This window comes from Dromaius novaehollandiae, chromosome 20 (genome assembly GCF_036370855.1).
Source record: "Dromaius novaehollandiae isolate bDroNov1 chromosome 20, bDroNov1.hap1, whole genome shotgun sequence".
Taxonomy (NCBI): domain Eukaryota; kingdom Metazoa; phylum Chordata; class Aves; order Casuariiformes; family Dromaiidae; genus Dromaius; species Dromaius novaehollandiae.
This window is the reverse complement of record NC_088117.1, coordinates 4,382,875-4,404,561: the sequence shown is the minus strand read 5'-3', so window position 1 is coordinate 4,404,561 and position 21,687 is coordinate 4,382,875. Positions and strand designations below refer to the sequence as shown.

General features: G+C 65.4%; 1 protein-coding gene across 4 annotated transcripts; it reads left to right on the top strand.

Moving 5' to 3' along the window:
- Positions 1-432: 432 nt before the first annotated feature.
- On the top strand, positions 433-21,607 carry AKNA (AT-hook transcription factor). 4 transcript variants are annotated; one of them, XM_064523647.1, is made up of 22 exons: positions 433-635; positions 5,288-5,762; positions 5,952-7,030; positions 7,142-7,216; positions 8,605-8,761; positions 8,957-9,132; positions 9,295-9,354; positions 9,691-9,809; positions 10,420-10,636; positions 10,839-10,993; positions 11,454-11,627; positions 12,353-12,608; positions 12,892-12,998; positions 13,296-13,546; positions 14,008-14,158; positions 15,484-15,654; positions 16,268-16,371; positions 16,639-16,758; positions 16,878-16,976; positions 17,975-18,100; positions 18,411-18,573; positions 19,229-21,607. In XM_064523647.1, the coding sequence occupies exons 2-22, from the start codon at positions 5,453-5,455 to the stop codon at positions 19,518-19,520; spliced, it is 4,362 nt and encodes a 1,453-aa protein (XP_064379717.1). In that variant the 5' UTR covers positions 433-635; positions 5,288-5,452; the 3' UTR covers positions 19,521-21,607. The 4 variants fall into 4 exon arrangements, with proteins under 4 accessions (XP_064379717.1, XP_064379718.1, XP_064379716.1 ...); XM_064523648.1 differs by having other exon boundaries at positions 16,878-16,988; positions 18,411-18,492; XM_064523646.1 differs by having other exon boundaries at positions 16,878-16,988.
- Positions 21,608-21,687: the final 80 nt, after the last annotated feature.

Genomic DNA, 21,687 nt, shown 5'->3' with positions numbered 1-21,687 from the left:
GCTCGAAGGGCAGGGAGGGCTGTGGGGCAGCCCAGCCTTGGCAGGAGCAGCCTTGCACACGGGGACTTGGGGAGCCCAAAGGTACATTTACAAGGATGTGCTCCTGGGGGGCAGCCCGAGGATCCAGGCCAAGGGGCGCCCTTGGCCCCCACCCAACGCAGCACCCCCTCTGCACCCCTCTGCGCCCCCAGGCAGGGGCAGAGCCGGCGCGGGGAGGCTGGGCGCTGGCTGCGCCGCCCAAGAGCCTCCACCAGGGGCCGCCCGCGCTGCATAAATTATGATAATGACGGCCGTCTGCGGCGGCCGTGATTGGCCGAGTCCCCCGCACTATGCAAATATGGGGAAAGGCCGGCTTTATGCTAACGACCTTCCGTTCCCTCCGCGGCCGCGCGCTCGGATTGGCGGAGAGGCCTCCAGAATGCTAATGAGGGCGCGGGCCCCGCCCCCTGTTGCCGGCGGGCCGCGCGCTATTGTCCGGCGGGGCCGGGCCGCGGAGCGGCAGCTGCGGCAGCGGCAGGAGGAGCAGGAGGAGGAGGAGGAGGAGGAAGAAGAGCAGCCGGGCCGGGCCGGGCCGGGGCAGCCGAGAGGAGCCGCCCGTGCAAGGCGGGGGGGCCGGCCGGGCCCTCGCTCTGCAGGTGGGCAGCCGCGGGGACGGTCGGTGGGGCAGCTGTTGAATGCGAGGTGGGAGGATGTGCATCCAGCTGTGCACCTGAGCCAGATGTGCCCCCCCCAGGGAACAGCGCCCAGATCTTCCTCCTTGCACTGCCCTGGGGGGTGCCTGGAGCTGCCCCAGCACGTCCTCCACCCTTCCTCCATTCTATTTGCACGGGGCAGCTGGAGAGGAAGACGAGGGCCCTGGCGGGGCACAGCTGGATGCACAGCTGGGCGCCCAGGGCTGGCCCAGCCTGGGGCGAGGGCTTCTGGGAGAGCGGCGCTCGGGGCCTGCGGATGGCACGAGGGTCGGGGCCGGGAGGCTGTGCGACCCGCCGAGGACACGCCGCTGCCTCGCTGCTCGCCGCCGTTTCCTGCCGGAGCCGCCAAGCGCTGCGAGTGCCTTTACGGCCCCGCGGAAACTTGTCAGAAGTTTCTTTTCCGGCGCTGCCTCCTTCGTGCCCTTGGGCTGCTGCGGCTCCGCGGGGGAAGTTGCGAGGGCCGCGCTGCGCTCCGCTTGCCCGTTTTGTTTAGCGGGAAGCGCTGAGCGTCCTGCAAGCCGGGTCATTGGAGCCACCTGGATGCCCGAGATTTAGCTCACTCGGCAGGACCCTAATCTGCCCGTCACTGCTAACCCCGTCGCGAACTCCCTTCACCCGCAGCGACGGGGCCTGACGGGACAGGATGGCGTGAACTAAGAAAACAGCGTTTTCACTTCTCTGCTCTCTTTTATGCTTGTAAAGCTGGTCTCTGTGGGCTTTAAAAAAAGAAAGGGGGTGGTTATAAACCAGGAATTCTTCCCTCCTGAACTGCAAACATCCCTTGCCAAGTTTCAGCCAGCAGCACATTCTTTTGGCCTGCTTAAAATGCCCCCAAAAGAGAGGGTTCGGGTGGAAACGCTGACGTGCCACCAGCGCTCCGCAAGCCCCGCTCCTGCCCGCGCCGCCCGTCCGGGCTGCTGGCGCCCCGGCGGGTCTCTAACGCCGCTCACTGTGGGATGTAACGCGATTTTCGACCGATGAGCGGAAAGATGTCCGCGGTGCCATGTTCCCACGTTGGCTGTGCCCTCGGGCTGCGCGGGGGCGACGGCGGTGCTTGCCGGCCCCCAGCCTGGGGCTGCGGGTCCCCAGTGCTGCCGAAACAACTTGTTTTTCTTGCCGGAGCTGGCAGGAGCCAGCGGGTCCCTCTGGGGCCGAAGGCGCTCAGCCCCTCTGGGAAATCAGGCAGTTTCTGCAGCTGAGCCGAGCCGCTGGTTTTTTCGGAGCTGGTGGCTTAGGAGCATGAACCATCCAAGTTATCGCGAGGGTCGGGAGCTTTCTTTAGGTGCTTGCCGGCACCTGCAACGTGGGTGACGCCAGGGCCCCTCTCGATCCTCTGCTCCGGTTGTCGCCAGCCCTCTCCGGGCAGCACCCGGGCCCTCGGCTGGGTTGCTGTTCCTTCCTGGCTTGGTCATAAGTGCAGTGAGTTTGGCGGGCTCAGCCAGCACCTCTGGCCTTCCCGGGGGGGTTTTGCAGAGGCTGGAGCAGGGCAGGAAGGGGCTGGGAGATGTCTCCTGCATTTCGGGGACTGGAGACCCAGCAACGCTCATCACTGCCCTGAGCGCCCTCCCTGGGAGGCGGGCAGGGAGAATCGGGGGCAGCAAGGGGCAGCGGCGGGGGCCGGCCGGGCCGCGCTTCGCCGGCAGCCCAGGGCTTTGGCCTGCGGGCGGGCAGCGCTGGGGCGTAATCAGATTAGCAGCGGCCGCCCCTGCCCGCGGGGCAGGGCAGAGGCTCGGAGGGTTTTAACAGAGCTAATTTCCCTGGTGAGGTCAAGAGACGCTTTCGAAGAGAGGCTTTTTAATGTGGGGCTATCGTCTCGCGTTATTGTAAAATGCAAGGTTTGAAAAGCAGTATTTTAAAAAAACGCACACACAGAGGCGCGCACTCGCTCTTGGGATTGCTTTCATTTGCTTTGTGGTTTTGGAGATGGCCCCATCATTTTTCAGGCTTTTCTGTGCTATCACAAGAGCTAGAAACTCACTTGAGGAAAAATAAAATAATAATAATAGGAGACTTTCATGCCAACGTGACCTCTGGTGGCTGGGACTTTCCGGAAAAGCAATAAATGTGGTCAAAATGGCAAGAAAATCCTGCCATCAGCCCCTGCTGTGGTGCGGACGATGGCCCGAGGATGGGGGGTGCTGGCGCCGCGGCAAAGTCGCGTCCCGGCGCGCTGGTGCGCCCTTGGGTTTGGCGGCACCGCTGCAGGGTGGACGGACCTTGCCGGGTGTCAGGGGCTGGCACGGGATTAGGGAGCCCTTCCCACGGCTCAGCGCTCATTGCCGCGGCTCCCAAGCAAGCGGCCATCCCTGGGAGCGCTTGGGGACCCGCCGCCGTGCGCCCGGATCGCTGCATCGCCGCCGCGCCGAGGTTGCAATAGCGGCAGGGAGCTTGCGCAAGCCGCGTCCTCCGCGTGCCGCTAATTGCACGGCGGCGAGCCAGGTTAACGAGCCTCCGGCGGGGACGGCGAGCGAGTGCCGTACCAGGGCGGGCTGCGTTTGCGGGGTGCCCGCGGGCCGGAGCAGGGGGGATGCAGCCGGGAGCCGCCGCGTAGGTAAGAGGGGGAATTGCTGGGGGAGGCTGGTGCGGGAGCGACCTTCCGGGAGGGAAATCTCGCTGGTTAGTTTGCCAGCCCTCGCTCCGGCTGTGTTTAAAAAAAGAAAGCCTTTGATCCCGTTAAAAGCTGCTTCTGAGGGCGCCTGGCAGGGGACGACGCTCGCGGGCGGCCGCGCGGGGTGCAACGGGGTTAAAAGATTGGTGGCAGCTTGCGGGCTTGTAGGAACCGCGCTTGGTGCTTCCTGCTCCTGCCGAGCCGGGAGCGGGCGGGCGAGCCAGGGCCCGGCACTGCCGCCGGCGCCCAGGACGGTGCCAAGCAGCCACGAGGCCGGGCTGCCACGAGCGGGGCCGGAGGGTGAGTGCCCCCAGCGCGGGGCCGGCTGCTCCGCTGCTCGACGGAGGGGTCGGATACACCGCTTGGCATCGCACCGGGTCAGCGCCAGGTTCCGGGCGCCCCAGGGGTCCCCGACGGCCCTCGGCCCGGTGGCACCGGGAGGGGGGGCGGCAGGAACATGGGAGGTCACGCTGCAAATCCTGCCGGTGCTGAGGGCAGGGTGCTCAGTGACAGCCGGTGACAGCTGGGCGCCGGGGGGCTCTGCGGGGTGAAATCGGGCTGGCGGCAGGCTTGGCACGGGAAATGCCGGGCTGTGGGAAAGCTGGGCCCGGAGAAGCGGGCGAGCGGAGCCGCTCTTCCCACTTCCCTCCACCGTCCTTGGAGGCGGCTCGAGTCGGTCGCGAAAAGCCACTGGCTGCTATGGAAACCCCGACCATAACAGTAAGTAACGCTGGGAGCAGCCAGAGGAGAGGGGAAGTTCCTGCTTCTAGGTCATCGGTGCAGCGAGCCTGCTGGGCCTCTGCCATAATCCCTCTCCGTCAGCCACCGGCTGAGCCGCCTTACGCGCAGATGTGTCTCCGCACAGGCGAGTCTGCTTCCTCCTCTTCAAGTTTTTTATCCTCCCCTCCCATTTTTGGCTCTGCTCCCCTCAGCAGAGCTGCCCGAGAGCAGCCTCCCCGCGACAGCGCCTTGCGCGGGGGCCGCGCAGCCCCCGGTGCTGGGTGAAGGGGGTGGCCGGGGCAGGGGGAGAGCTGCTCCGTGCCGCGGGGGGAGCGCCGGGCTGGCTGCAAGGCTGCTGCGGCCTGGCCGGCGGAGGCGGCAGGGGGGCTGAGCCCGGCGCTGGGGCTCAGCGGGGCCCCTGCACGGGCTGACGCCCCTGCAGCCGTCGTACAGGCAAAGGCAAGTGCTGCGAAACCGGAAAACCGCGGAGCGGTGTGGTGGCGGGAAGGGGGGGGGGCTTAGCCTGTCTCTTATTCCTCTTCCTGGAGTTGCATTTGGCGAGAGCGAGGTGTCACGAATTGTGAGTGCTCAGCTGCAGCGCGGCCAGCTCGGCTGGGAAAGCGCCAGCCGCGGGGGAGCCGGGGCAGGGGGCTTCGGCGGTAACGGGCCCCCTGCAAGGCTGGGAGTTGCTCTGGGTCGGCAGGAGCACGAGGCAAGCGCGTCGCGTTGGGAAAGCCCCCGCGGGAGAGCGCTGGGGAGGGCCAGTGCTGCCGGCACGGGAGGACTGCGCCAGGCATCAGCTGCCGAGAAGCCTCCCCCAGTGCTTCCCGCGCACAAAGGCCGGGCACAAAGGAGCCTGCTGCTCCCGGGAGCCGGAGCCGAGCGTCATGGCCGGGCGCCACGGCGCTGCCCCCGTCCCCAGCATCGGGCTGGGGACAACGTGCCCCGAGCGGCTCCTCGTGCAGCTGGAGGGGCAGCGGCTGCTACATGTGATTTTGGGGTCAGGCCACCCTGCGTGATGGGGTGAGAGGCGGTGGTCGGACCCCTCGTCCGGGTGGGGGGCAGCTGGCCGGTGGCCCCATCCCTGCCCACGCTGGGGGAGGCAACTCTTGTCACCCCGGGTCCTGGGACGGGGCCAGGCGGACGGGGAAAGCCCCGGCAGCAGCCGACGTCTCCGTGCCGGGAGCAGGGGGAGGGTTGAACAGAGCCTGCTGTGTCCTCGCTGGCTCCTGCTGAGCATCTTCCCCTCTCTCTTGGCTGCCGTCAGGATGCTGCGGCGCTGAGCACGGCGGCGATGTGACCTACATTCCCGCGAGGAAGGTGCCCCCCGCCCCGGGCACACGCCGGCCTCGCGCTGCGGCTCCGCCATGAAGCGGCGCAGGTGAAGCGGAGGCTGTCGCCGCAGCGGGCCGCGCATGGGAGGTGGCGGGCCATGGCCAGCTCGGCACCATGGCTGTGCTGGACGGAGCAGGACCTGGGCAGCGGCTCCTGGGAGCCGAGGCACTGGGAGGAAGAGGAAGAGGAGGATTTTGAGGAGCATGTTGGCGAGAACGGCGTCATCGGCCTGGAGGATGCTGCGGCCGTGGCCCGTGGGCCGAGGAGCTGCCGTTTGGCGGAGGCGCTCGGCCGGCAGGTCCTGGATCCCGCCGCGCACGCGATGAGTTTCAGCCGCTGGAAGCTGCAGGAGTTTGGTCTGCGGGAGCCGGGCACAGACGGGGAGGACGCCAGGAGCCCGCCGCTGGGTGAGCCGTCCCCGCTCCCTTCCCTCCACACATCACTCGCGGGCGCAGGAGGTGCCACCAACCCCTTCCCGTGGCTCCGCTGCAGAGCGGGTTTGGGGTCCCTCGCCGAGCGCTGCCCAGCCCGTGAGGAGGCTCCGGAGCCACGGGGGGAGCTGGCGCCCGCTCGGTGACCGCCGGTTTGTTTTCCAGGGGACGGCGAGGAGCCAGGTGACGGGACGCGGGCGGACCTGGCTTACTGGCACCCGCGGCAGGACGTGACCGAAGAGGACGAGGAGCCGGGCAGCTCGGGGGACGAGGAGAGGCCGGAGGGGCCCTGGGAGGGCGAGAGCGACGGGGAGACGTACCCGGAGCTCTCCTACGAGGGCCAGTGCGGCTCCGAGTACAGCGGCAGCCCTGAGGCGCTGCCGGACGGCCCAGCTCTCCGCGGCCCCCCTGAGAAATCGCTCAGCTTCAGCACGGACGGTGGGGAGACGTCGGCGCCATCCGACGCCAGCCCCAGCCCTTCCCCTGCCCGCCAACAGCAGCCAGGCCACAGAGTGCCCGGTGGCACCTCCGAGAGCCCCGGCGCCGTGGTGGAGCCGGTGTCACCCTGCCCCTCGGGCAGCAGCCCCCGGCCGAGCCCGCCGGCCGGCTCCGGCCACTGGAGCCTGAGCCGCAGCCTCCTGCTCCACCTCTCCGCCGACGACCTCCGCGACGCCACCGGCATCGAGGCGGAGCCCTTCCCCGAGTCCGGCGCCGAGAGCAGTGGGGAGCCGCCCGGGCCAGGGCCGCCGGCAGCCGCCGGGGGCTTGGTGCCCGCCGGGGAGCACCGGGGCAGCGGCCGGCCCCTCGGCGGGTGCCGGGCGGCCAGGAGAGCGGCGCCGGCAGCGCTGCCGCCCGAGCTCGGCCGGCAATCGAGGTCGCTGAGCCCCCGGCGCCCCGCCGGCGCGAGGAAGACCAAGGGCTCGCCCAAAGCCGATGGCCCCCGGGCGGCTGAGAGCCCGCGGTACGGCCGGGGGCCGCTCAACTACCCGCTGCCTGACCTCTCCAAGGTGGAGCCGCGGGTGAAGTTCGACCAGAGCTATCGGCCGCCCCGCAGCCGAGCCCTGCCCGCCGGGGCCGGGGGCCAGAGCGGCCCCGTCATCTTCAAGTCGCCGGCCGAGATCGTCCGCGAGGTGCTGCTGAGCAGCGGGGAGGGGTCGCCGCCGCGGTGCCCGGCACCCGCCGCCGAGCTGCCCCCGCAGTTCAGGTGCCCCAAGCAAGCCACCGAGCTGGTGCAGCAGCTGCAGGTGACTCCCGGCCATGGCGGGGTGGGATGCGGGGTCGGGGCGGGGGGGGCCGCGCGGCGCGGGCTGGGTGGCAGCACCCTGACGCGCCCGGCTCTCTCTCCGCCCTCGCAGGACGACTACCGCAAGCTGCTGACCAAGTACGCCGCGGCCGAGAACACCATCGACCAGCTGCGGCTGGGCGCCAAGGTGGGTGGCGTGGCGGCCATGGCGGTGGTTCGTGAGGGGGGTGGTGCAAGGGCGCGCACCGGCTCCCCAAACCGTCCCCGGAGCCTCGAGGTGGCTCCAGAAACGAGGCTGGGCCTCGCTTCCTCTTTCCAGGCCGCCGGGGAGGGAGGCGGTTCAGGAGGCCTTCCCCGGCGAAGGGGGAGGCGGCGAGCAGCGGCAGCGGGAGCTCCCCAAAATGGCGGGGACGGCCATTTCCTGCGGGGCGCGTCGCCGAAATGGCGGGATGGAGGGCAGCCAGCAGCGCTCCCCAAGGGGCTGTGTGGTCCCGGGGGGAATGTGGGTGCCTCAGGGAGGACGCGGAGGTGCCGCCGGGTGTGGGGGAACCCCCCTGTGAGCGCTGGGGATCCCCCGCCCGAGGTGGCCTGTCGTGACTCATGCCCTTTGGGGCAGGCTGAGTGGGGTTGGGGGAAGAAATGGCTCTTTTGGGAACAAGATGTGCCTCTTTTCCTTAAAACGGGTCCCTGAGGCTGTTGTAAAGCTGGAGGGGGGGGCTTATGGGCTTGCAAGCAAGGAGCAGCTCTGCTCTCCTGGTGGGCAGCGCTGGGGGACCTCTCTGGCCCGGTCCCTCTGGTGGCTGTCCCCTGCCCGTCCTTGAAGGCGGGTTCAGCCACCGGCGTTGCGCCAAGAGAGTTGGGATCTCCTTTGGCAGGGAGCCGCCGGGCCCCTCCGGCTGGGCCCCCTTCCCGGCCCCCCGGCGCTTTTGGGCGAGAGGTGTCAGGCTGCGCCTTGCACGTTTCAAACCCCGCTATCTCCCGCCGCGGCCTTATCCAGGTCCGGGGCCGCGCTATTGGGTGCCGAGGGAGGGAGGAGGCCGCTGACACTGGTCCGCAGCAGTTTCCGAAATGCAAACGGAAGCCCTGGCCAGGTGGTGACCTGCACTGGCTCTGGTGGCTTTGGGGACAGCCCGCTGCCAAGGGGAGGGCAGAGGGGAAACGGGCGCTGAGGTAGGGTCTGGCCCCAAAGGGGACAGGGGTCGGACCCCTGCACATCCCTGGTGTCCGAGGCGAGGATGTGTTTGCTCCTGAGCTTCAAAGAGAGGAAGGTGCTGGGGAAACGTCTTCCATGTGGAGCCGTCTGGGGCTCCCGGGCGACATGGCTGGGCCCGCGGCCGTGCGCAGGGAGCAGGGTCAGGTTTAAGGACTAACCTCACCCTCTGGTTAGGGTGGGTTTCCTGATGCTGAAAGGGGAGTTGGCAAAAGCGTTTTTCGGCAGGCAGCGGGCACGGAGCGTGTGCATGGCTCTGAGCTCTCAGAGAGGCACATCTGAATCCCTGCCCCTTGCTGGCACTGCTCTCCCGCCTGGGAATCCTTCCCCTTGGATGCCCCAAATCCTTTCTCCCTGCCTCCCAGGTGAGCCTGTACGCCGACCTGCCGAAGCCCAGCCACAGCGTCCACATGGGGACCGTGGGGACCGGCTCCAAGGTCATGGCCTTCAGCATCCCACAGGCGAGGGCGGCGGCGATCAGCGCTGCCCCTGCCCCAGCCCTGCGGCCCTCTCTGGATGGAGGTAGGCTGAGCTGCTTTTCTCCATCCCACCCGACCAGCTCTGGGGACCATCAGCTCATTGCACTCCCACCGTGGCATCGGGGGAGCTGCAGCCAAGATGCCCTACCCAGGGCCGGACCACGACTTGCCCCATGGCTGGGGAACCAGGTGCTCCTGGGGGTCACCTGTGTCACCTTGTCTTTGCCTTTCGTTGCAGAGCCAGCACAAGGAGCAGCCAGCCAGGGGATGTCACCTCAGCCTCGTTTTCCTCCTTTGCCCAGTGCGGGCTGCTCTGCATGCCCAGGAGAGTGCAGGTGCCCAGGGCAGCACCCATGCCTGGGAACCCAGCTCACGCGGACACTGGCGGGACAAACCCGCAAGTTTCAGGCTCAGGCAAGTCCGGGCACAGCAACCCCAGGCAGTGGAGAGGGTGGCGGGGCTGGATGCAGACCTTGGGACTGGATGTTGGCATGTTGGCGGGAGGAGAAAATGGATTTCTGCCCCTGTGGTACCTCCCAGGGCAGGGCTCAGTTCACCCCTTTCTCTCTTGACCAGGTGGAGTCCTTCGAAGCCTGGGTCCAGGCGGGAAAGTCCACACCACAGGAGCAGCTCCAGGTATGTCAGCCCTTCCTGGGACCTCGGTAATGTCTGAGACGCCCCGCAGAGTGGAGGCCTGGCTGGGCTCACCAAAGCTGCCGTGCTCCTCTGACAGAGCCTGTTGCTTTTATCTGGCTCCTCCCTCAGCACCTGGGTTTACCATGTCCCCCAGGCTGTGCCTTGCGGGGGTTGGAGGTGTCGCGGAGCAGGAGAGGGGAGCAGCAATGTGGGGTGACACAGGGTTTGCCGCCCAGGCACAGAGAGATGGGGTTGGAACCGCAGCCGAGCAAGGGGTGGGATCTGGGCACGTGAGGCTGAGATTTCCGGCTTAGATGCGCTGCCTCTGTGCTGCAGAGATTTAGGAAGCTGAAGGACACTCAGGACGTGCTGGAGCGAGCATATCTGCAAGCCCGGGAGGAGAACCGCAGGCTGCAACAGCACCGGGGAGCCTCAGGGGAGTTTGATCCAGACCGGTAGGTGTTTTAGCACAGGACAGGAGGGACAAGGGCTCAGTTCCCACTCTGCCATGCTCTTTGCTACCACCAGCAAGTCCCACAGTCCTGTCCTGCCCCGTTTCCCCACGTGAGTGAAGGTCCCAGCCATACCCTGCCTCACCGGGCAGTGGGGGCTGTGCCCTGGCGTTGTGGGGTGCCCACGCGCCGAGGCTGGGAGGCCACGTAAGTGCCCCAGAGTGATGCAGAGATGGAAAATGTTGCTCGGACGGGGACATGAGCGTGGCCAGTCCTGATGTCTGGGTGTATTTCAGCAGGGAGGTGCACACACGGATGGGCCAGGCTGAGCCAGTGCTGATTAACTCGCCCTCGTTCATGGGCTAGTAGCACTTTGCTGGGCCTATGCTTATTTATTCTACCTATTTGCCTTTCTGGGGGATGCTAGGGGCTCCTTAAGGACTGTGTGAGGCCCATGAATCTTGCACAGTAGCTTGCTGCCCTCTCCAAACCAGCAAAGCCTGGCAGCTGATTGCTCCTGGCCCTTTGCAGCTCACCTGAACCCCAGCCCAGGCTCTGTTTGCTGGCTGTTGGCTGTTTCTCTGGCCTGGGCTGATGGGCGGCTGTCTTTCAGCACGGTGGAAGGGGAGATATTCTGCCTGGGGATGCGCCTGGAGGAGCTGAAGGATCGGCTCGAGCGAGCGGCTCAGAGCCAGCTCTCTCCACGGAGCTGTTTGGAGCCGGGCTCTTCTCCCGACCGCTCGCTGGTGCCACTCTCGGAGACGCGCATGTCTTCCCCGACTCCCTCCCTGCAAGCGCCGACGCCAGCCGCGCGCACCCCCTACCCCGAGGTGAGCTCGGCGGCCTGGCAGGCTGCTAACCCGCGTGGCTGCTGCTGGTTTCGAGCCGCGAAGGGCAGACTGGGCTGGGTGGGGGTCCCAGCTGGGCTGGGGTAGGGCGCTGCGAGCTGTCCTTCTGCCCAGCTGCCGGCAGCGGGCAGGAGCCGCAGGGACTGTGCTGCTCCAAGCCCCCTTCCCTCTTTGTGCCCTGCAGAGCCCCGTGCTGCAGGAGGCCCTCGCCAGCACCCGGCCGGGCACAGGCGCAAGCTCTGCGAGCGGGGAGAGCGAGGCAGGAGGGGATGAGCTCCCCGAGCCCGTCTGGCACAAGCAGCTCCAGGTGGAGGAAGACTTCGGTGACCTGCTGGAGCAGTAAGCATCTGTCGCGTGGGAGCCAGATGCGTGTGTGGCCCTATGATGGGGAAGGCGACAGGCCTGGGTGGACAGCTTAGATCTGGTGTTCAGAGTGTCTTTCCAGGCTGATACCATCCCGGCAGGCTCTGTCTCACAGTCCTGCTCCCCCGGGGCTGGGCATCCCCAGCAAAGCCCCACGGCATGGCTACGTTCACTGCCTCCCCAAAACCGAACCAGCTTGCATGGGCCCCGGGGCAGTTCCTGCACGACCGCTCCCTCATGGAGACGTGACTGTGGGGATGGGAGCTAAGCCCCATGAGCAAGCTGCTCCCCGGGTGCTGGGTACCCCCAGCTGGGGAGCCAAAACCGAGCAGGAGCTGGAGCATCTCTTGACAACATTGAGCACAGTGAAATCCTGCGCTGGGGTTTGCTGTCCCAGGCAGCTTAGAGTAAGCATGGCTCTCCCTTTGGCCACCAGGTACGAGCACTTCAAATCCTTGCCAGCGTCGCTGAGCCTGGAGCAGCTGAGCCTGGCAGGGAGCCGATCCCCAGAGGAGACGGATGGGCCTGCGGCAGAGGAGAGTGGCCTGGGCAAGGTCTCCTGCAGGACACGGTCACTAGAGGAGAGGACTGACCTCAGGACCTCTTCCTTGTAAGTGTTATGGGAGCCTAACTCATCCACACAGGGCAAGCGGAAGGGTCTGAGAAGGGGTTGGAGGATGAAGGAAACACACTGCAGGCCCAGACTCTCAGGAGAAATCAGAACATGGCTTTCACTGTAAACGTGTGTTAAAAGATATTTTACGTCACTTGTATGGTGCACTTTGGGCAAGACAGAGATTAAATTCCTTTGGAGAAGCGGATCAGCTGCCTTAGGTTTTATGTCGTTGGCATTGATAGGGTTCAGAGTAAACAGCCTCCATAGGACACATGGCTGCACATGCCTTCTCCACATTGGGCAGCATTTGGAAGGTTTCCCTGACTGCTGTTGGTGCCCAGCTTAGGCCTGGGGAGCAGCAGCTGTTTGGGGTTTGCCGTGCGTGGGGCTTTGTTGGGTCATTCTCCGCACTTGCTCTGCCCTGTGGCGTGCGCGGGGGGATGAGCGTTACTCACAGGAGCACATCATGCTGGCTGCTGCGAACACAGACCAGACGTGTGCCTGGAGCACTTGCAGCCGCAGGGGCTTGCGGGAGCATCTCAGATTGGGTTTCCCAAATCTCTCAGAATAAATACCGCATTTTTCAAGGCCCAGCAGTAACAGGGAGTGACTGCCTGTCACTGCCTATGACAGGCAGGCGTGAGCAGAGGAGATCTCCGCCTGCGGGCTGCTTACTGCAGGGCTGCGAACTCTCAGAGGCGGTTTGTCTCCTACCCCAGGCAGCCCCCGGACAGGAGAGCGGGGCCGCTGCCCCGCAGGGAGCACCCGCGGCCGGCGCAGAAGAGCGGCCGCCTGCCCTCCGCCGGCAACGAGGAGCCGCTCGCCGCGGCCACGACGGCCGAGTGCCCGGCAGGGCTCCCCGAGCCGCCGCGGCTGCGGGCGCCGCTCTCCCGCCGCAGCAGCAGGGCGGACAGCGCTGCCTCCCAGTGCCGGCTCCGCGAGCGCTGCCGACCGGCGAAACCTGCCCAGGCCGAGGTGAGTCCGCGGGGCCAGGATCCCCCATCGCCGGGGGGTGAAGTGGAGGTGCAAGCTTTCCTTCCCACATTTCCTTCCTGCAACGCCCAAGCTTTACCTCTATTTCCCGCATGCCTGAATAGTCCCTGCTCCACGAGCATCCTCTGACACCCCTTGGAGGCAGGGCAGCCCCGTCCCTGGGGAACCAGGGAGGCAACCGGCAGCCCCGTGGCTCCCCTGTGGTCTCTTGGGCACGTGTGTCGTGGCCAGCACCGCCGCGCCCCAGCTCTCCCTCTCGTCGCAGGAGCAGCGTATCGTGTCGCCGGAGACGGACAGCGGCTTCGTGGGCTCGGAGGCCAGCAGGGTGTCTCCGCTGATGCACACGCCGGAGCACCGGCCCCCCGGCGCTGGGTATGGCTCCCCTCGGCCCCGGGCAGGCTGCGGGCAGGCGGCTATTTGCTCTGTGTGAAGCGGAAGAGATGGATTTGGGGAATCAGAGGGGAGCAGTGACCAGGGAAGAGATGCTGGCAGAGGCACAAGGAGGGAGCGGGGCTGGGGAGCCCAGAGATGTCCCCTGCATGGGTTGGAGGTGTGCAGGGGCAGGGTGACTCGCAAAGGGGACAAGTCCAGTGCTGGATGGGGCTGGCCAAGCATGGACGGGCCGGGGGGTAGCTTGGGGGCTGCCTCCATGACCCGTCTTGCCCCCAGGACGCCTGGCTCGCTGGGAAGATCTGGCCCCGTCTCCACTCCCGCAGCCCTCCGTCCGCTGCAGAAGAGCGAGGCAGCCCCGCTTCCCTCAGGAAAGGCGCTGATGGGCACCTACACGACCTCCGGGCATGGGCCGCCCCGGGACAGCGCGCGGGGTACCAGCCTGCCCCCAAGCACTCCCTCGCAGACCAGCTCCCCTCCCCGGTGGGCAGAGAGCGTCGCCAGCGAGATGGCACCCGACGTGGAGGGCAGTGAGTAGGCAGCGTCTGGCCTGGGCTGGGGCAAGCGGCATGGGGAGTGATGGGTCCCTGGGGGCAGCGACCTCCCCCACCACATGCCTGGGCGAAGGAGTATTTTCCACACTAGATTATTTTATAGCTGCAACTGATGAGATTTATTCAGTGATTTATTTTCTGGTTCTTCCTCCTTCCTAGCAGCTCTTACCGCCCCCCCCCCCCCCCTCCGGATCTGCCTGGGCCTCCCAGAAAGAAAAGATCTGGGAGGCCCCAGCTCTAGGGATGAAAGAGGCTCTGGTTTATGGGCTGGCAGCCGCCAGCAGAGCATTCTGTGCTTCTTCGGGGGGCTCCAGGGGTGCCCCACACAGGGATTGCCCTCATGCCTGCTGGCTCTGCTCTCCCGAGCATCTCCTGGGGGGAAAAATACACTTCTTACGTTGCCAGTCTGGATTTACCATGTCCTCCTTCCTCCCCAGCTCACACGGACTCGGAGGCGGAAGGGCGGAGCTGTGCCAGCGCTTACAGCCACCCGCCTGGTAAGACCGGGGGTCCGGCCGGCTTGGCCACCACAATGCTGTCCCCCACCCAGGCTCACCACGACCTGCTGGGCTCCCGCATGGAGCGCGAGTGAGTGTCCGTCCCCTCCTCCCCACCACAGACGGGCCGAACCGTGGGGTGACCAAGGTCCCGGGGACGCCAGGGTGGGGGAGCCAAGGCGCAGATGCAGAGCAAGTCCCAAGAGCACCAGTGCCGTCCCGCTTGGTGGGAGCCCAGTTTCCCCTTCTGGGAAGCTGGCTTTAATGGCTGCGCTTCCTCCTGGGGAAACCGCTCACAGCCAGAGGCCAAAGCTTGTCGCCTGCTTGGGCTGAGGTCACCAAACTCATGACCTGTGTGGTGAGCTCTGAGCCAGCTGTGGACACCCCAGTGCAGAAAGGCCCCGACCTTGTCCGGAGGGACCATCATGCCACCAAGCTGCCGCATCCTGGTCAATGGGTTCATCTCGGTGCCAGTCGCGGCACGGGCCCTGGCACAGCACTCTGGCTCTGCTGGAGCACTGATCGGGCTCGCCCGGCACGGCGTGGGCTCGTGGGGGGCCAGGCAGCCCCCCTGTGTGTGGGATGCCGGGGTTGTGCCCCGATGGGGCAAGGCCGGGGCGCGTCGCATCCTTGCGCAACGTTAGCAAACGCTTCCGGGCACGTTGCCGGGCGGCGCGTCCCCTCGGCCGCTGCGGAGCGAGGCGGGCAGCGGAGCCCAGACATGGCCGTGCCGGTCGGCAGCCTCCCTGTCCCGTGCGTACCGCCGCCGGCTGGGGTGGGGCAGCACAAGGGCTGGGAGCGGGTGGAGAAGGGAGTCAGCCACCACCCCATGCCCCAGCACCCATGGGAGCCCCCGCGGGGGTGCGTGGCTGTGGTCCTGGGCTCCTTGCAGCAGGGGATCCTGCCGCGATGATCTGCAGCGGCTGGGATGTGCGGCCCGGGTGCCTGCGTGTGTCTGCGGGTGCCACCTGCCCCTTGGGTGGAGGTGGTGGAGCATCACCGATGAGCTCCAGAGAGACCCTGGAAGCTCCTCAAACCCCTGCTGCCCTCGGGTGCTTGGGTAGAAGGTCCATCATCTTCCTCGCTGCTGCCTGGTGCTCATGCAGGGAAACAGGGGCAACCATGGCCCCAGAGATGGGACCCGTGAGGCCCCTCATGCCCCGCTCTGTGGGCAGTGTCTCCCAGCGTTTTCCCCGGTGGGTGGGTGATGCTGAGCTGCGTGGCCAGAGGACAGTGCCAGCTCGTGGCAGGGATGGGCCTGTGTTCCTCACCGTGCAGCAGTGACTCGGGGGAGGGTTGGCGGCTCCCCCTGCTCCCCTGCACCCTGTGTCACCCTGGACCGGGCACCATGGGGCCGGGGGTACAAACGCGTCCGTGCCTGGAGGCCGCTCCTCACGGGCTTTCTCCCCCCGGCAGCCGGGCCATCCGCGCGCTGCGGGACGAGGTGTCGCGGCTGCAGCAGAGGCTGGAGGAGAGCTTGCACCGGTCGCGCAGCTACCCCGAAGGAAAAGCCTCGCTGCGTACTGCGACGGCCCAGAGGCAGACGACAGGGAACGGACCGTCCCCCAAGGACGCGGCACCCTCCGAGTAGGTGGCACACCGGGGGCTTTCCTCCAGCCAGCGCCGAGCCGGGGCAGGCAGCAGCTGCCTCTGGTGTGGGACAGGATCGCTTGGCGCGGGTTAGCCCCTGCCTGACCCGCGGGCGCAGGGAGATCCCCCATCCCCGGCCGGTCCAGTTTCTGCTGGGACCTGGAAGAGGTTTGGGGCGGGGGAGAGACCAGGAGCCTGGCTCAGTCGGGATGTTAGGCTGGGGGCTTGCACAAGGGGATCCCGGGGGATCTCACAGATGTCATGAGAGCAGAATCAGGCCATTGCTGTGTAGGTTGCGGGGATGCAGCTGGAGAAGGGTCCCTAGGCACAAGCTGAGGCAGGCACACATCCAGGAGGTGCTGAGCAGCATCCTGGCTTAACTCTCAGCCGTCTGCAGCCACGGGCATCTCTAGCCGCTGCCTCTCCCAGGAGCACCTCACTCTCGCCGTGGGTCCCATAGGCAGAAAACTCCCCGGAGTGCCCACAGCGTCGCTGTTTCCCCAGTTCGGGTCCCTCTGTTGTTCTGCGTTCGTGGCTCCCTGGTCCCCGCGTGGTCGCGGTCCCCAGCCCTTGAGCCGTCCCGCTGACAGCAGCTCCGTGCCATCTGCAGGGAGCTGAGCGCCGCAGCGCGGGGGAAGCCGGCCCCGGCGACCAAGCCAGTGCCGAGGGGCAGATCAGCATCGCTGCCGCGGGACAGGCCGGAGCTGGACCTCAGTAAGCGAGACGCGGCTGGGGGCCGGGCTGCCCGCTCGGGAGGGGCAGCAGGGACCTGCTCCTCCCTGCCGTACCCCTTCCCCAAACGGAGGGAGAGGGGGTGCTGGCAGGGCACTGGGGGGCCAGGTGCCTTGGCAGGGCCCCCCAGGAGGGCTGGGTCCCTCGGTCCTGAAGGACATCACCCCCCTCCCGCGATCGCCCACCTCCCCGCCGTGCCGCGGCAGTGCCGGAGGCTCCCCGCTAACCCGCCGTCCTTCTCCGCCGCAGCCTCGGAGTCAGACCGCTTGCCATCCAAGCCCCGGGACGGGCGGCCCAGGGCCGCGCTCTCCCCTCGGAAGAGCCCTCGGAGCCCGCCGGACGCGGTGACGTTTAGGGGCCAGTACACAGGTGGGTGCGAGCCAGGCGGGACCCAGCCCGCAGCGGCAGTTGCTGCTGCCGGTCGATGCCATCCTCCCCGCGGGGGTGTTTTCTGGGTCTGCCGGTGAGCTCAGGCCATGCTTTCGCAGGGACGCGGTACCACGCGACGCCGCTCGCCTCGCCGGCACCGAGAGGAGAGCCAGGTACCCCTTCGTGCCCCCGCTGCTGCGGGAGCCATCCGCCGTCCGGTGAGCAGCCCGGTGCGCAGCCCCTCGGCAGCAGGGCGCGAGGGCCTCTCTGCTGGCGCGTGTCACATCCCAGGCAGTAAAATCGCCTTTTTGTCTGCGCTCTCAGAGGGCTTCCCAATTGCCTCTTAATGGAGCTGTTAATGACTTCAGACATTAATTCATTAAGTAACTACAGACTTACAAGACTCGGGGGAGAGAGATATGAGACCACTCTCTGCTGGCCTTTTTGGGTGGGATGGGGAAGGGAAAAGGCAGCTGGAGTCTGCAGCGGGCACGGAGCAGAGAGGGTTTCCTCCCTCCCCTCCCTCCGGAAAAGGTCTGGCTCTGCCTGCCAAGTGCAAGGCTGAGCAGGGGCCGCCCCAGCCGTGGGATCTCCTCCGGGTTAGGAGAGGAGACCAGGGCTGCAGTGCTCCAGGGTGAGGGCAGGCTCGACCCCATCCAGGGACTTTGCCTTTGCACGGGGACCTCAGGCTCCCTGTCACTGCCACAAACGCCGCTGGGCTTCTCTGCCCTCCTGGCAGCCTCCCCGCCCTGGCAAAGCCACGCGTGGGCCTTTCTCCTCACTGGGGAGCCCGCCCTTAGTAACCCAATGCATTCCTTGTTTCTCGATGCAGCCTTTTGCAGTGACCCGGGGACAAGTGGGAATACGGGTCCAGCCCTTTTGTTCAGCTAAAGATTAACCCTCCTGCGCTTTTCTGTGTGCATGCAACTGCTTTGCCTCCCGCCCGGGGCCTCGTGCTCGCCGGGCTGTTTCCAGGTAGCAGCAGAGAGCAGAGCTCTGTTGTGGCCGGTTGCTGCGAGTAACTGAACTAAACATGTGCAGCGTGCTTTCCGTATCCCTTGGCAGAGCGTTTTGCACATGAAAGGGCTTTGTCTCGTTTCCCAGCCCGCAGGCCGTGCCGCGCTGCTGTAGTTGCTGGTTTGCTCTTTCCAAATCACCTCACGTTCTCTGCGAAGGGGGGGATTTTTACAGACCTGCTTGTTCGCTCTCTCTCTAGCCAGTTCCTCAGTGGGAGACGCAGTGAGACAGTCCCAGCAGAGCACTCCGAGGAAGACGCGCTGTCCCACATGCCACGCACCCAGGGACGCCCCCGCACCCAACCCCAGGGACAGAGCAGCACACGGTGGGTGACCAAAGCCAGCACATGTTTGCTAGAGGGCCATGGCTGCGTAAATCACAGTTGATCCACTAATGGGGGGACAGGGCAGGACCTTAAGACCCTTCTTGTAAGCGCTGGCACACTGCCCAGGGGAATAAATGACACTCCCTGAGTCCCACAGCCTGGCCTGTGGGGCACTCGTGTGCCCAGTGATGGGTGCAGGCTCTGTCCACTGGTCAGATTAACCCCTGGTTCGACAGCCCGGCAGAGCAGCTGAGAGGTTTCCTCCCCACGTGCATCTCTGGGTGACGTCTGACTGCGTTTCTCTCTGCAGCGGAGCGCAGCTCGGATGGCACGTCGTCCCCAAGCTCCCGCGTCGGTCCCCGAGCCGAGAAGCTGGAGCAGCCTGGACTTTGGTACTTGGCAGCCAGCCCTGCTGCAGCCGCTGTCGGCTACCTTGCACCAGTCCCCCTCGTGCCTTATGCGCCCTCCGTGCTGTAAGGATGCCCTGCGTCGCCTTGGGAGGGGGGCCGGGAGGCGGGTAGGAGGTCAGCATCCCCGAGGGAACGGGGGGCAGATCCAGGAATGGCTGGACCCTGGATGTCCTGGCTGATGGGGGTCCCTGAGGATGGTGTGCAGCGCGCCGTGGCTGTGCGCCCCTGCGGGCTGCCCCGACCACCCGGGACAGCCCACCCCAGCCTGTGACCACCCCAGCGTGCACACCAGGTCCTGCTGGCTTGCACACATGCCTCAGCTTCCCAACCCCTCATGCAGGCAGCACCTGGCTAAGAGCTGGGCCGCACAGCCTGTTTCTCCTGCAGGGTTTTCTCTGTGTAGGGGGAGCAGAAGAGCTGGGTGTCAGGAGCAGGGGCAGGGGGTTGGAGATGGATGAGATGGGGGAGAGGGATTGAGAAAAACAACAAAATCTCAGCAGAGGAATGGAGAGGTAGGCAGCACAGCATTGTTGTGCAGTCTAGGATCTCTGTGAAACCTTCCAGCCTGGATGTATGGAGGTAGCACGGCGTCCCTGCAGTGTGCACGTGCACCCAGCCAGGATCCTGTCTGGCTCACAGCTGGGTGGACACGCATGGAGCCCCAGGTGTGTGTGGCCCATGGAGCAGAGCCATGCCAGTGTCCTCCTCTTCTTTCCAGGTACTGCTCCCCAGTGGTATCTACCTCAGCCCCAGCGCTGGCTGGCCTCCCCCTCCATCACGCCGCAGGGTACCGGCTGGCAGAGCGGACGCCACGGGCCACTCGCCAGCAAGCTGCCAGCCACCGCTACCCCCTCTCCCTGGACCTCGATGACTTGGAGGACCTCAACTGGTCCCTGTCCCGTGCCGTGGAGGCTGCCAAGAGCATGAAGTTCACCACGAAGCAGATGAGCCGGTCGCTGACTTCTGAACTGAGCAAAGCCCGGGACCTCCGGGGATCCTGCCTCTTCTGACGGGAGCTGGACGTGGCTGCGGTGAAGCTGGGAAGCTGGCAGGAGTCCAGGAGAAGGCCTGGGGAGTGATGTGCCAAAGCGACTCATCCATCCCTGCCTTCTCAGCAGGCAGCAGGAGGATCCTGCCCCTCTGCGCTGGATGCTCCCTACCAGATCTGGAGGCAGCTCTGTCTGAGCCGAGGCTGGAAGCATCTCTGCCAGGTCCTAAACCTGCTCCCAGCCCACATCACAGTTGCCTTAACCCTCCTCTCCTGCGTCACTCATCCGCGGGGAGGGTGCTGCATCCACCCCCCCAAAGGTGGGTGCTCTGCCCCAGGGCACCTGAAGCTCTGCCCCCTCTGCCCTGAACCAGGAGCATTTGGGCTGGTTTACGTGTTTTCTGAGTGCGGTCCTCATTCCTGGTGCCTGTAACGATTCCCTTCAGCTCCATCCCCTCCGCGTGCCTCTCCGGCTGGCCCCGCGCTGCCCGAGGCCGGTGCTGCTGGCGAGCCGGGAGCTTCCTTGGGACGCTCCGCTTTTGTGTCAGTCTTATTGCAATAGGGGCTGAGACCCTGCTTGCAGCCACGTTTACCTCACGTCCGCCAGCAGGAGATGCGCATGCAGAAATACCTGCGGTTCTGCTTTATGTCCAAAGGCAAATGCAGAAGGAACTGCATTAGAAACATCTGGATAGTTTAATTTATGTTACTGGCTTTCTAGCCTTGCACTTAAACTTCGCTTCACTGGCGCTGCCTTTGCGACGGGTGAGCCACGGCGCTGGAAGGGGCTTTGCTCTCCCCGTCACAAAGGAAGTTTCCCCTCCCCGGCCCCTTTCCCCCCCCCGGCCCTCCCGCTCCAGTGCCATTTATAGCTGCTGCTGGGAATTGAGGCCATTTCTGCAAGCCCTTCGGCACCGTCTTCACCAGACCGGGCGCTAATGCCCTGCTCTTCCCGGCTCGGCAAAGACGTGGGCTGTTCACAGGCTTGGCTGCTTCGAGCCTGCGCCTGCGGTTTTGGGGCAAGACTGGGGGGTTTTTGGTACTGCCTCCGTATTTGAACCCCCAACCAGCATTTGGCCTCCCCGCGAGTGGGTGGCGTGGGCAGGCACCCCGGCCTCCCGCTCCCCAGCGGCGGAATGGGCTTCGCCGCGCTCCCAGCGCCTTTTTCATCTTCCCTTTTTCCATTTTTCCCCCGGCAATGGGAGAGGGACGGGAGGAAGACGAGGGACAAACCTCTGTCGTGTGACCCGAATCGCATTGGGCTTAGGCCCTGGAAAGCTCATTTGTGTGTTCCTATAGGAATTTTTACTTCAAGGTAGCTAGCAAGTAACTAAATCACTCTTTTGGGGTTGATTGTCAGTATACGATACATGTGTGTGTATATATGTATATATATATACATGCATATATATATGTATATATATGTTTTCTTTTATTTTTTTTTAATTTCCAGCATAATCCTGAGGGCATTTGAGTTTTCTCATGTAATTTATTGCTGCAGTTTTTAAGCGGCCCTTGAGCGTGCGTTCATGCGTGTTTTGCGGCTGCGCCGGGGGCGTCGGGGCTGTCCCAGCTGGGGCCAGCGCCGACGCCGCGTGTCCCTCCGCGCAGGTGGGACGGATGGCGGGACAGCCGCAGCCGCCTGCCGCACGTCCCTCTCCCCACACAGCTGCTGCTTTCCACCCGTGGCGGCAGAAAAAGAGAGGTTTGGGGGGGTTTCCCGGGGAGCTGCCCGTGAAGACGCCCTCCCGGGAAAGACTGATGGGCGAAGGGCACGCAGGGCTATTTTTAAAGCAAATCTGAGTGTGGGTGTTTGCATATATGGGTATCTGTGTCCAAAAAAACCAGTGGAAACCACTGATGAGAAATAAAAATAACCCGATACCCCGCTGGGCTTCTGCGGGGCGAGGGCGCAGAATGCGGCCGCAGAATGAGGCTGGCGGTGTTTAAGTGTCCGAAACGCAATAGCAAGGAGCCACGATGACGTTTTTCAGCGTCTCTTATTTTGTAATGAACAGCAGAGCCGTTTGGGCGGTATTTTGTAATAAGAGAATTGCCTATTTTTTAACAAAATAAATGTCGTTTTGCTTTTTTTGTTGTTTTTTAAAAGCTGGCTCGTGTGTGTCCTCCGGCCAGTCCTCCGAACCGGGACCGGGGAGAGGAGAGCAAGCGCCCGGCTCCGTGGTCGG

Coding starts and splice junctions, on each gene's coding strand:
- AKNA (XM_064523646.1), top strand. CDS start 5,453: ATGGCCAGCTCGGCACCATGGCTGTGCTGGACGGAGCAGGACCTGGGC. Junction 15,655..16,267: donor AAGGACGCGGCACCCTCCGA/GTAGGTGGCACA, acceptor TGCCATCTGCAG/GGAGCTGAGCGCCGCAGCGC. Junction 16,759..16,877: donor GTTTAGGGGCCAGTACACAG/GTGGGTGCGAGC, acceptor ATGCTTTCGCAG/GGACGCGGTACCACGCGACG.